Consider the following 15,052-nt stretch of genomic DNA (forward strand, 5'->3'; position numbering starts at 1 on the left):
TGCTTGATAATTTCCAGCCTAATTTCCGATGAATTTTCCTTTCGGCCTGTCTTCATTTCTAGAATTGAATTAGCTTCCACTTCAAGGAAACGTATCATATATCCTCAAAAATCCGAGTTAAGCATAATTCCCGAAATTTCAAAACCGATGTTTGTCGGAATGATGTTGAAATCCTTCCTACTGCAATTGACAATAGAATACCTCTATATGTGTTCTTCATAGAGGAATCTAACTTCGACAGAGCCATAGAATATGGCTCTGTCGAAGTTAGATTCGGATCTTTTCCTTTTGAAGGCCAGATTTCAACACAATTTCTAGTTAACTAAACACTTTAAAACTTCGTATATTGGTAGAATATATCAAAAGGAAACATTATTTTCACTTGGCTTTCTTGATAATTTTGTAATTCGTTTGTTTAAAGTAGTTTAATTTTTCGAATTTTAACCAATCCTATGCTCTCTTTTGAGCTAAAATCATTTGCTGCGTCTAAAACTGAGACAACATCCTGTAACTAACCCTCACCCTCCCCCTAACCCTAACCCTAATTTTTTTTCTTAATGGTTAAATTAATTTAATTGTTACGCGTGTAAAAAAAAATAAAGCAATGGAAAATAATTTAAACAATTACCATACAAAATGATTCTATAATTTTTATACACACGCTTTCCGTATACGTATGGAAAGCGTGTGTATAAAAGTTTCCCTTGGATAACATCGGTGGCACGGAGAGGGGAGGCTGGTATGCATGGGTGACTGCTGGTCTTCCATAAACAACCTTTCCCCGGAATTGTGCCTGGGAGGGTAACTTTCTCGGTGCAATCCCATGGTCAGTGTCGTGACCGAAGGGGGTCCCGACCGACCGGATTCCCTTTATAAGTGAACTTCTCAGAACAGAATAAAGGCATAAAATTGACAAGAACATAATCAGGCGGTGAGCTGGCAGAATCGTTAGCACGCCGGATGAAATGCTTAGCAGTATTTCGTCTGCCGCTACGTTCTGAGTTCAAATTCCGCCGAGGTCGACTTTGCCTTTCATCCTTTCGGGGTCCATTTACGCACTGGGGTCGATATAATCGACATAATCCGTTTGTCTGTCCCCTCTGTATATAGCCCCTTGTGGGCAGTAAAGAAATAAGAACACAATCAGATGACTTAAAACCCTATGGTAAATACGATAATGTGCTTGAAGGGCTATTATGTACAGTGAAAGCATTCAGTGATGACATCGGGATGGAATTTGATTTTGATAAATGTGACAAAGCCACTTTCCAAGAAAGGAATTCGAAGACCTCGCTTTGGTGTTAGATGCTGACACAAAAGACCTTGATCAGGAACAAACTTACAAATACTTTGGAATAAATTAGGGCTCTGGTATACAGCATGCAAGCATGAAAGAAACGGAAAGACGAGAAAGTTTGAGCAGTTGTAATATCTGAATTAGTCGCCCGCAACAAGGTATTAACCATTATTTCCTTGGCAGTTCCAGTTGTTATTTATAGTTTGAATGTTTTGAACTGGAATATCAGCGAAATAAAGAAAATTGACAGCAAAATCAATAAGATGCTGACTTGCAATAAGACACCCCCCCCCCAAAGGCAGACGCAGATCGTTTTTAACTTGTCAGAACTCTAGAAGGTCGTGGCTTGATCCAATTTGAAATCTCCTACAAAGTCATCACAATCGGATTGGCCAAATATCTTGAAAAATCTAACGAATTGATTTGCGTTGGACAAAACACATCGCTAAAATCACTCACCAAATCCTTTGTGAGCTGCTCTCCGGCTATCTATCTGCGGCTTTATATAGCTATGGTAAGACCTCACCTGGAATTTGCATCACCAATCTGGAACCCCAATCTTGTCCAAGATATCAATCGTCTGGAAGCCGTTTAGTGACGTGCAACCAAAAGAATACCCTCCATCAGGCATTTGCCATATTCTGAACGCCTTACTTCCCTGGGCATGGATACACTGAAACTCCGACGTCTGGCAGCTGACTTGGCAGACACCCATAAAATTATTAACCATCTTACAAACAATAACTCTGAGCACCTTTTCAAACTCCACCCGTCTAACACCCGTGGACATATTTACAAAGTCAGAAAACAGCATAGCTCCCAAGACTTTCGGAAACATTTTTTCACGCTAAGAGTTGCTGAAGCATGGAACTGCCGGCATCAGTTGTTAGTTGTCGGAGCACTGCATCCTTCAAAACTTCCATGCTTCCTAAGATTCGCCAACACTACACCTGATTTTCTCCCCTCCATACACACACAAGCATCTATCTGACTCATACATTGTTCACTTCCCAGACATTTGTACATTACTGCATATTCTTTATACGCACTTTCTGACAAGTTGTGGTGCACCTGAGCACTGTATACAATAATTTCATTACTATTATTATTTTAAAATCCGGCAAACAATTTCTAGTGGGTTCAGGGTATGATGCCCAGGTTCATCAACATGATGGAAGTGCGGTAACTGTTGTTACAAAGAAGTTGAAATCTCTGCAAAAGAATTTGATAAGCTCAGAAAATATAAAGAATTCCGGATCGAAATCGAAAAGAAGTGGCATCTCAAGACAGTTACATTACCTGTAATTGTAGGAGCAATTATTGTGTTTGCAACAGTGGATATACAATGGGACAACATGAATGTGTTGGTTTGTACAATACCAACGAATATATATATATATATATGTATGTTTTAATCAATATAGGGTAGCAAAAAATTCAATAGAAAAAATTTCTATTGAATATTTTGCTACCCTATATTGATTAATTAATGATTTTCTGACTAATTCTGAAATTAAATCAGCAGTTTATATTTGCTGCAGATAAGTTGGCGCGATTACGGTGGTTTTGAAAATTTAGGGCAGATATTCTCTCGGCATAGACACTGCTGCCTCGTGTATATCTGCTCCTCCTGGCTTCTTTACCGATGAGACGAGCCATTGGTAGATTGACTTGATTAAGTTTAATTTAATTTAATTAGGCTGGTTTGCCATTAAAAACGTCGAAACAATGCATTGTCTAAAAATGAAAGGGTAAATGTCTTTTAATTTTCCTTTGATTTCTGAATTACTACTACTTGGCGGTTTGTCTCCTGGCTGCTCTTTCTAGTGGTTCGAATGGCCTATTGAGGCCGTTCCTCAATGTTGTTGAATATATATATATGTATATATATATATATATATATGTATGTATTACATTGTCTGGGAGACTTTTCTTATAGTAGAGGAAATAGCTAAAAATTTTTGGCTGCTATTTCTAAAAGTTCGGTGTGTGGTAAAGTAAATTTTTTTACTGAACCCTAATTATATAAAGTAATGTTTTAAATATACCGTAAATGGTCTTTTTACATACTGAACACTACTTGGTAAAATTGATAATTAATAATTAATTAATTTTACCCTTTTATCATTGACTATATATATATATGTGTGTGTGTGTGTGTGTGGTGTGTGTGTGTGTGTATGTATGTATATATATATTATTATTATTATTATTATTATTATTATTATTATTATTATTTAAAATTAAATAAGGGTAGAAATTTATATTAATCAATTAAAACCAGCGGCCTAGCATATTTTAAAAACTCCGAAGATTAGAATTTTTTACATACAAAATTTAGAGGACTGACCACTAAAATCGACACCCTGTATGCTAGATATAGACGTCAAATGGCGATTTTGACGTCTATATCTAGCATACAGGCTGTTCATTTTTAGTGGTCAGTCGTCTAAATTTTGTATATATATTTTTTTGACCTTAACCATTTGACCATGTCCCTTAGTGGCTGACGATATGTGCATCTCTGATCACGGGCAGAAGTAGTGGGGGAGCATCATAGCCGTGTGCTGAGAAGGATTCTTTGGGGTTTGAATAATTCACCTCTGGAAATATGGGTGTTTCGTCAACATCTTTAAACAACCCTTTTTCAGGGACCTTTTGAGCGGAATGTGTTACTCGACCAGAAGAAAATTCTAACTGGGCCCCACAGCAAGGTCATGCGCTGTTTATCTTGATATTTGATTACCATGTCTTGCACACATGGTTGTGATGCATGTGCCTGGTGTACCCTTATCAGATAGGTAGTCTTGATGGATATACTGGGCTTCAATTATTTTTTCCAGTATCACTTTGATGGCATGCACTGCTCTCTCACTCAATAATAACAACAACAACAACAACAACAACAACAACAACAATATTAATGATGAAAGACTTCAAACAAAGAACATGCCTCCTCATTGATATGACTGTCCCAATCGATATAAACGTATCTGTCAAGACCTACCAAAAACTGAGCAAATATAAAGATCTTGAAATAGAAATCAGCAAAATGTGGAACCTGAAGATTAAAACAATACCTCTTGTCATAGGTGCCCTGGGAATTATAGCAAAAGTGACTGATTGCTACCTAGCTCAGATAGCAGGAAACCCAAAAATGGCAGAAATTCAAAAGATAGTGCTCATGGAAACTGCTCATATCCTATGCAAAATACTTTCTATATAACCTCAAGTTTTAAAACAAACAATTTTCTTATGGTTTCTTAAACATTCTCCAGAACAACACTATGTACAGAACCAAATATATGGCATCCTGGGCATAACACCAACATGAACTTCCAACTTGTTGTCTCTTGAGGTCTCTGGGTGAGACTTGAAGCTAACTTGTACAAATATAATGCAAAAGTCAAACATATAAAATAATAATAATAATAATAATAATAATAATAATAATAATAATAATAATAATAATAATATAACGTCACAGAAAAATATTTACCTGAGATAAAAGAAAAGCTGAAGCAAGATATCCTTGCCAAAGCACAAAGGATCCGCCGGTACGAGAAACGCCAACGCTTCTTTGAACAAAAAAAGTTCAACTCGAACCCCAAAAAGTTTTACCAAGAACTTGGCAAAAATAAAAATCACTGCAGCACCAATGGCAGAAGAAGTGGAAGAATTCTGGAGAGAAATATGGTCGGCAAACGAACAACCAAAAAAAAGGGGTATTAAAACAACGAACTCAGCATCTGAGCAACTTTGGACCCCCATAACAACTGAAGAGGTCACCCAGGCACTGCAAAGACTAAGCAACTGGAAGGCAACTGGGCATGACAAGATCCCCAACTTGTGGCTCAAATATGTAACAGGAATGCACAAAAAGCTGGCTGAAAATTTTAACAACATACTGGCAGAGCCAGAGACAATGCCTGAATGGCTCACGAAGATGAAAACCATCTTAATTCCCAAATCAAATGATACAGCAAAACCAGAAAACTACAGACCAATAACCTGTCTCCCTACAATGTACAAGGCATTTACTGCAGTGATATCGCAAAGGTTGAACAAGCACCTGGACGAAAACAACCTGTTTCCAGAAGAGCAGAAAGGATGCCGCAAAGGGCTCATATGGCTGTAAAGATCAACTAATGATTAATAAAGCCATAACTGAAGACAGCCACAGAAAGAAGAAAAGCCTCAGTATGGCCTGGATCGACTACAAAAAGGCGTTTGATAGCATCCCCTACACATGGATCCTCGAAACACTAGCCATTAACAAAGTAGCACCAACAATTATAAGATACATAGGGCACTCTATGAATAAATGGCAAACAGTGCTACAGCTCCAAATAAAAGAGGGACTCATGAAAACCAAAGCCATCCCCAATTAGAAGAGGAATATTCCAGGGAGATACGCTCTCTCCATTCCTTTTCTGATTGGCACTGTCACCTCTATCAGATATGCTAAATAGAACTGGATACGGATATAAATGTTACGGCAAAACCATCAGCCACCTTTTATATATGGATGACTTAAAACTATACGCTACAAATGACAAACAGCTGGAAACACTACTAAAGACAGTTCATGGATTTACCAAAGAAATAGATATGAAATTTGGATTAGAAAAATGCGCCAAAGTAGCCATGAAAAGAGGAAAACTAGTTAAGAGTAGCAACATCACACTAGATAAAACCAATGAAATAAAAGAATTAGACCAAAGCCAAACTTACAAATACTTAAGAATCCATGAACTAGATAAGACACAACACACACAAATGAAAGAGAAAATAAAAAAAGAATATTATAGACGAGTTACATCAACACTAAAAACAGAGCTCAATGCTAAAAACAAGATAATAGGTATTAACACTTTGGCTGTCCCAGTTATAAGTTACAGCTACAATATCCTTAACTGGACACTAAATGAACTGACCAAAATAGATAGGAAAACAAGAAAAATAATGACAGGATCTAGGATGCATCACCCAAAATCTGACATAGAAAGACTATATATATACAACGTATAGAAGGTGGTAGAGGCCTTATACAGCTGGAAAACTACTATAAAATAACCACCATAGGACTACAAAAATATCCACTTCAGAAGGAAGGAAAACTGATACAAATAGCGGCAAAACACAAGCAAAACAAAAAACTGTTCTCAGTATTTAAGGAAGCTGACAAATACAAACAAGAAATCATACCACCTAACAAATATGAAGACGAAGATGATGAAGAAACAACAAAAGCTATAAAACAAATGAAATCCAAACTAAAAATAGAACAGCAAAGAACCATGATAAAACGATGGCAAGAAAAGCCCCTTCATGGTAAATACTGGACTAAACTAAACGCAAAAGAAATAGACAAAGAAAAATCCCAGCAATGGTTGAGAAGCTCAGGACTCAAAGCAGAGACAGAGGGATTTTTAATTGCAGCACAAGACCAAAGCCTCCCCACCAGAAATTACCAAAAACATGTAATGAAAAAAATTATAAAAAGTAACTGCAGAATATGTGGAGATGGACAAGAAACAATAAATCATATTATCTCTGGCTGCCCAGTCCTGGCTAAGAAGGAATATATTCACAGACATGACAGAGTTGGAACCTACATACACTGGAAGCTATGCCAACATTATGGAATAACAACAGAAAAAATATGGTATAGGCACACACCAGAAAAGGTCACAGAAAACGAGAAAGCAACCATACTCTGGGATATGCCGATACCCACATATAGAGAAATTAAGGCTAACAGACCAGATATAGTTGTCAGAGATCGTGAAGAAAAAAATGCTTTCTAATTGATGTATCAATACCGACAGATGACAACGTGTCTCTAAAAGAAATGGAGAAACTTTCAAAATACAAAGACCTGGAAATAGAGGTAACCAGAATGTGGAATCCACAAACAGAAACAATCCCTATCATAGTAGGTGCATTAGGCATGATAAAAAAAATATTCAGACAAATACATAACAAAACTGCACACATCCTACGCAGAACACTTTCCATACAATAACCAACAGAGCATCACAACACATCACAGCACATACCTAAGGCACACAGAGCTGCGCACGGTAGTGAAGTGAAAGCACGATATAAAAAATAAAACTACTGAATAATAATAATAATAATAATAATATAATAATAATAATAATAATAATAATAACAACACTTTCCATTATAAGGAGAAGGCCTGAAATTTGGGACGGGGTTAAATTCGATGACATCGCCACCAGTGTTTCATTATAGATACTAAAAATTTCTATTTGCTTTTCAGACATAAATGAATGTACATGGAGGGACCGATGCGGTACAAACGGTAGATGCAATAACACACTAGGATCTTACAAATGTGTCTGTAACCGAGGATATCGTTGGGACGGAAGAACCTGTGTTGGTAAGTAAAGGAAAACAAACAACAACACTATCAAAAACAACAATTAGCTTCTGGCTCTTATAATCCTTAGATTGTACGGCCCACATCCTTCGAAAAACACTATCACTTTAAATGTCTGAGATGTATTACCAGAAGGTATTTCGCTACTGGCCCTGCCCCTTCCTCTCCCGAAGTTTTCAGTCATACTCTAACTTCTCCCGCCCTAGGAGGCAGTAACAAACATGCAGATTAAATGTAAATAATAATAAAAATAATAACATCTTCCTGTCATATTGCAATACATATGTATTTCCTTTTCAGACATCAACGAGTGTGCAATGATACGTTTAATGCATCATTACAAGTGTTACAACACACCAGGTTCTTTTTATATTGACTGCATGGAAGGATTCCAAATGATCAAGGAAAAATGTATAGGTAAGTACTAAACAATAATAACAGCAACAACAATAACAACACCAATTAGATTTCAGTCATACTCTAAGGTCTTATCCTGCACTCGCCCAGGGCGCTGGGTGTATCTCGATGAGTGATAGTAAGAATTATGCAGATTAAATGTAGACAATGATAATAATAATAGTAATAATAATAATAAAAATATAATAATGATAATAATAATAGTAATAATAATAATAATAATAATAATAATAATAATAATAATAATAATAATAATACAATAACCATCAGAGCATCACAACAAATCACAGCACATACCCAAGGCACACAGAGCTGCGCTCGGTAGTGAAGTGAAAGCACGCTATAAAAATAAAACTACTGAATCATAATAATAATAATAATAATAATAATGTTTTTCTGTCATATTGTAATACATATGTATTTCCTTTTCAGACATCAACGAGTGTGCAACGATACGTTTAATGCCTCATTACAAGTGTTACAACACACCAGGTTCTTTTTATATTGACTGCATGGAAGGATTCCAAAAGATCAAGGAAAAGTGTATAGGTAAGTACTAAACAATAATAACGGTATTACAAGCATATAAGTCAGAGTGTGTGCACATACGTGTGTGTGTGTGTGCGCGGGTACTTTTGTTACGTAGCTGATAAGTAAAAATAACAATTTAACATCCATGCTCGATGCTGGCATGTGTTGGACGGAAAGGTACGATCCGAAGGTGCTCAAGATTGCTTTGCTTTTGTTTTTATGGGTTGATGCCGTTCCTAACAGGAACCATTTCACAGCATTTCACAGGCGCAGGAGTGACTGTGTGGTAGGTAGCCTGCTTACTAACCACATGGCTCCGGCTTCAGTCCCACTGCGTGGCACCTTGACCAAGCGTCTTCTACTATAGCCTCGGGCCAACCAAGGCCTTGTGAGTGGATTTGGTAGACGGAAACTGAAAGAATCCCATCGTATATATGTATATATATATATATACATATATGTGTATGAAACAAATAAAAGAAAAAGAGAAGAAAAAAGAATATACTGTGTGTTTTTGGTAGCCTCGCTTGTGAGCTTGAAGCTAACTCTGGGGTCAGAGTAGAAAAGAAGTAAGAAGGAGGCAGCTCAGGGGTAAGAGATAGGGAGTTTAAGTATGTGAGAAGGGGACAGAGTTATGTAGTATCCTTAGAGAAGCAAAATCGCTACTCGTATTTTCGAAGGGATTGTGGGAATGATCGAATGGGCCTTGAAAGTGAGATAATATACCGGTAACGAGATGTCCGTGTAGATTCACAAGGTACGAGATGGGACGAAGTGAATGTGGAGAGGAGAATTTTTTTTTGTTCCTTCTCGAGCCATGCCTGGCTTATAAGGGCCGGTTTCCTGGTTTCTTGGCGTATAGGTTCCCCACCTGGACGGGACGCCGGTCCGTCGCAGGTGAACTGCAAGATGCAGGAAGAAAGAGTGAGAGAAAGTTGTGGTGAAAGAGTCAGCAGAAGTTTCGCCATTACCTTCTGCCGGAGCCGCGTGGAGCTTAGGTGTTTCGCTCATAAACACACACGTCGCCCGGTCTGAGATTCGAACCCGCGATCCCTCGACCGCGAGTCCGATGCTCTAACCACTAGGCCATGTGCCCCCACTGAAGAGGAGAATAGGATGAGTTGTGTTGGGGTTTGTAAGGGTCTGTATGAGGGAGCGGGATATAGGTAAGGATGGGGTGTAGGTGAACTGAAGAACATGAAAGAAGAGTTGGGGGTAATAAGGAAAATGGCAGGCAGATTCGGTGACAGCCGTAGGAATGGGGTAGGGATGAGGATATAGTGACACGTGTATAATAAGAACAACAACTACAATAACAAACATAATATCAGTTCCATATTTACAATATTTCGTTTTCTAAAATTCAGATATCAACGAGTGTTTAAGGAGACCGTGTCCTTCTCATGCCACATGTTACAACTACCCAGGTTCCTACATTTGTAAATGTGGACGAGGTTACCGATATAGGAATAACAAATGTCTTGGTAAGTAGAACTATAAAAAATCTAAACATCATCATCATCATCATTTAGCGTCTACTTACCATGCTAGCATAGGTTGGACGGTTCAACTGGAGTCTGCACCAGGCCCAGTCTGATCTGGCAGTGTTTCTACGGCTGGATGCCCTTCCTAACTCCAACCACTCCGAGAGTGTAGTGGGTGCTACATATATATATATATATATTATATATATATATATATATATATATATATACATATATATATATATTTATATATATATATCATCATATCATCGTTTAGCATCCGCTTACCATGCTAGCATGGGTTGGACGGTTCAACTGGGGTCTGGGAAGACAGGAGGCTGCACCAGGCCCAGTCTGATCTGGCAGTGTTTCTACGGCTGGATGCCCTTCCAAACGCCAACCACTCCGTGGGTGTAGTGGGTATTTTTTACGTGCCACCGGCACAGGTACCAGACGAGGCTGGCAAACGGCCACAATCGGATGGTGCTTTTTACGTGCCACCGGCACGGGGGCCAGACGAGGCTGGCAACGGCCACGAAGGGTTGGTGTTTTTACATGCCACCGGCACGGAGGCCAGTCGGCTAAAAGTAAACATTTTAAAATCTCCTTGATTAATCAAATAGTTTGCCTTGGTTATTTAGCCCAAGGTCAGTAATGATCCAGTAGGTCTAAGGTATGTAGTTATTCAGCCGATCTAAGCAGAACGCCAGTTCTGTTATTTCAAAGATACCACGAGTTTGATTAAACAAAGGGTCATACCGTACATCAAGGCATTGCCAGTTGCCTAGTGAGGTAATATGTACATGATATGCAGTGACAGTAGTTAACTGATTTATAGCAGTCAATTGTATGCAGTAGAGTGCGGCATATAAAATAAACTTACAGTCGTTGATTGTATGTAGTTTAGTGTGACCGTGTTGACATGTTATACATCAAGACATATATATTTTTTTATTGCCCACAGGGGGGTAAACATAGAGAGAACAAACAAGGACAGACAAACGGATTAAGTCGATTAGATCGATCCCAGTGCATAACTGGTACTTATTTAATGGACCCCGAAAGGATGAAAAGCAAAGTCGACCTCGGCGGAATTTGAAGTCAGAACGTAATGGCAGACGAAATACCTATTTCAAGGGGCTAAACACAGAGGGGACAAACAAGGACAGACAAAGGGATTAAGTCGATTACATCGACCCCAGTGCGTAACTGGTACTTAATTTATCGACCCCGAAATGATGAAAGGCAAAGTCGACCTCGGCGGAATTCGAACTCAGAACGTAACGGCAGACGAAATACCACCAGGCAGTTCGCCCGGCGTGCTAACGATTCTATACATCAAGGCATATATTGGTTAATTGCTGCATTTGTATCTAAATAACAAACATTAATTAATGAAGTTTTAAAATTCTTCAACAGATATAAACGAGTGTAAATATAGAGGGCGCTTAACCATATATGTATCAATTCTCCCGGATCTTATGTTTGCCCTTGTCGAAAGGGCTTTGAATTATTTAATAATCATTGTTGCGTTGATAAGTTAATCCTTTCAATATATTTTAATACACACACACACACACACAACACACACACACAAGTACACAAATTCATCGTCTTCAATACCAACTTGAACAGCATCTCCTCCGTCCAGCAATCTATTATCAGAAAGCCCACTATCTCTTCCTTCTGATTTGTTTTTGCTATCTTTGATCCTAAAGGAGCCTTCTGTTTATACTCACAAATCTGTGCATTCTTCGCCCTATTCAGGCCATGCAAGGTTACTGTTTCTCCATTGTAATGTAACGTTACCATTACATCAAAAGCCACCCACCTCCGTGCAGGCTTTGAACGTACTAAAATTTTCTTTAGTCCACATTTAATATATAGGAGGAAAAATACTCCACAGCTTTAGCAAGATATGTCTGGATATTGAAAGAAACCACAACGCAACATAGCATCAAGTGGAGACTGCTAGAGAAGTGCAGACCTTCCAGTATATCAGTGGTAGGTGCAGTCTCTATATAACACATGAACGAAGTATATAGAATGAATCCGTTAGCCCAGGGACATACCATCAACGTAATTATAAAATCATCTGGTTGGCTAGGCATAGATATATGAATCGGTTCTGCCTATATTCACGTATATTTTTCCATATATATAAATAAATATATATATATATATATATATATATATATATATATATATAAAAAAAAAAAAATAGATGAACATCAATGGAATTTGTATCTTTGTGGTACCAGTGCCGGTGGCACACAAGAGAAAACCATCCGAAAGTGGCCGTAGCCAGTACCGCATCGACTGGCCTCCGTGCTGTGGGCACATGACAAACACCATCCGATCGTGGCCGTTCGCCAGCCTCATCTAGCACCTGTGTCGGTGGCACATAAAAACACCATCCGAAGACCCGGCAAGACTAGTCAGGCCATAACCCATGGCCCCTACCTGGGACGTAGTCAGTCCACCTGTGCATACCTTCCTTCTTGTGACACTTGTGAAGACCTGTTGAGGCAAGTGAAAATCAAAATCAAAATCAAAACAAATCAAAATAGATGAACATCAATGGAATCTGTATCTTTGTGGTACCAGTGCCGGTGGCACACAAGAGAACCATCCGAACGTGTCCGTAGCCAGTTCCGCATTGACCGGCCTCCGTGCTGTGGGCACGTAACAAACACCATCCGATCATGGCCGTTCACCAGCCTCATCTGGCACCTGTGTCGGTGGCACATAAAAACACCTTCCGAAGACCCGGCAAGACTAGTCAGTCCACCTGTGCATACCTTCCTCTTGTGACACCTGTGAAGACCGGTTGAGGCAAGTGAAAATCAAATCAAATCAAATCAAATCAAAATAGACAAATAGATGAACATCAATGGAATTTGTATCTTGTGGTACCAGTGCCTGTGGCACACAAGAAATCCATCAGTGCTGTAGTCAGTGCGGTGGGCACATGACAAACCCCATCCAATCGTGGCCGTTCGCCAGCCTCGTCTAGCACCTGTGTCGGTGGCACATAAAAACACCATCCGAAGACCCGGCAAGACTAGTCAGGCCATAACCCATGGCCCCTACCTGGGACGTAGTCAGTCCACCTGTGCATACCTTCCTTCTTGTGACACTTGTGAAGACCTGTTGAGGCAAGTGAAAATCAAATCAAAACAAATCAAAATAGATGAACATCAATGGAATTTGTATCCTTGTGGTACCAGTGCCGGTGGTACGTGGCACACAAGAAAACCATCCGAACGTGGCCGTAGCCAGTACCGCATCGACTGGCCTCTGTGCTGTGGGCACGTAACAAGCACCATCCGATCGTGGCCGTTTTGCCAGCCTCATCTGGCACCTGTGTCGGTGGCACATAAAAACACCATCCGAGCGTGGCCGTCTGCCAGCCTCGTCTGGCACCTGTGTCGGTGGCACATAAAAACACCATCCGAGCGTGGCCGTTTTGCCAGCCTCGTCTGGCACCTGTGTCGGTGGCACATAAAATCACCCACTACACTCTCGGAGTGGTTGGCGTTAGGAAGGGCATCCAGCTGTAGAAACACTGCCAGATCTGACTGGACTGGTGCAGCTTTCGGGCTCCCCAGACCCCAGTTGAACCGTCCAACCCATGCTAGCATGGAAAGCGGACGTTAAATGATGATGATGATGATGATGATATATATATATATGTAGGCGCGTATACATATATGCACAGGAGTGGCTGTGTAGTAAGTAGCTTGCTTACCAACCACATGGTTCTGGGTTAAGTCCCACTGCGTGGCACCTTGGGCAAGTGTCTTCTACTATAGCCTCGGGCTAACCAAAGCCTTATGAGTGGATTTGGTAGACGGAAACTGAAAGAAGTCCGTCGTATATATGTATATATATATTTATGTTTGTGTGTGTATATGTTTGTGTGTCTGTGTTTGTCCCTCCAACATCGCTTGACAACCAATGCTGGTGTGTTTACGTCCCCGTAACTTAGCGGTACGGCAAGAGAGACCGATAGAATAAGTACTAGGCTGACAAAGAATAAGTCCTAAGGTCAATTTGCTCGACTAAAGGCGGTGTTCCAGCATGGCCACAGTCAAATGACTGAAACAAGTAAAAGAGTAAAGAGTAAGAGATTATATATTTGCTTTATGTTTGTTTATTTTCTCCCTTTTTTCAGGCATTGGCACCATCTGAAAGCTAAACCATTAGCGAGTCAAAATAAATAAAATTCTCCTCAACCGCAGCCGTCATGGATTCTAAACAACAGCCATAACAACAAATCTATCGACTATTACGATCCATTATATAACGCATTATATAATGTCCTCCTAGATACACATAGTCAAAATCCTCACTACCTGGTAATAAAACAACAAATACCGACTCATACAGGACATTGGAAACTTAATCACCGGTCAATATTAAAACGATCACGATGGGTCATCAATGTAGAGTAATCTCATTGGGTGGTCTCCATAAGACTAAGTTCATCTCTGTATTGCGTGACCACCTCAACAGGTTATCATAACACAAGATCCCGTGATGACAATCCCATCAACACACTGTCACTTATACATTACACCTTGCTGCGTATATTTTAAGTGTTTATGAATTAGTTAGCTTTATTAAATTAGTTAAATGAATAAAAATGTATTAAAAGTTATTGTGTTGATCTGTGAATATTAATCCTTCCTTTATAGATACATGCATGTCTGTATATATATATATATATATATATGCATGTATATATATGTATGTATATATGTATATATATATATGTAGGTATATAGGTATGTATATATGTATGTCTGTGTGTATGTATGCATGTATGTATAAATATATGCATGTATGCATGCATGTTTTATATATGTATGTATATATGTATGTGTGTGTATATATATGCATGTATGCATA

The 15,052-nt window shown here is 39.1% G+C and overlaps 1 protein-coding gene across 2 annotated transcripts in view; it reads left to right on the forward strand.

Moving 5' to 3' along the window:
• The window catches only part of LOC115224656 (latent-transforming growth factor beta-binding protein 2-like), a 22,512-nt gene extending 7,711 nt beyond the window's left edge, over nucleotides 1–14,801 (forward strand). The window contains exons 4-7 of one of the 2 annotated variants that reach the window (XM_036513698.1): nucleotides 7,587–7,706; nucleotides 8,007–8,123; nucleotides 8,556–8,672; nucleotides 14,316–14,801. In XM_036513698.1, the coding sequence (XP_036369591.1) occupies nucleotides 7,587–7,706; nucleotides 8,007–8,123; nucleotides 8,556–8,672; nucleotides 14,316–14,332 (371 nt within the window). In that variant the 3' untranslated portion in view covers nucleotides 14,333–14,801. The remainder of the gene's footprint in view (nucleotides 1–7,586; nucleotides 7,707–8,006; nucleotides 8,124–8,555; nucleotides 8,673–14,315) is intronic. The other variant, XM_029795514.2, reaches the window with a different exon arrangement.
• Nucleotides 14,802–15,052: the final 251 nt, after the last annotated feature.

Source organism: Octopus sinensis, linkage group LG26 (assembly GCF_006345805.1).
Source record: "Octopus sinensis linkage group LG26, ASM634580v1, whole genome shotgun sequence".
NCBI lineage: Eukaryota > Metazoa > Mollusca > Cephalopoda > Octopoda > Octopodidae > Octopus > Octopus sinensis.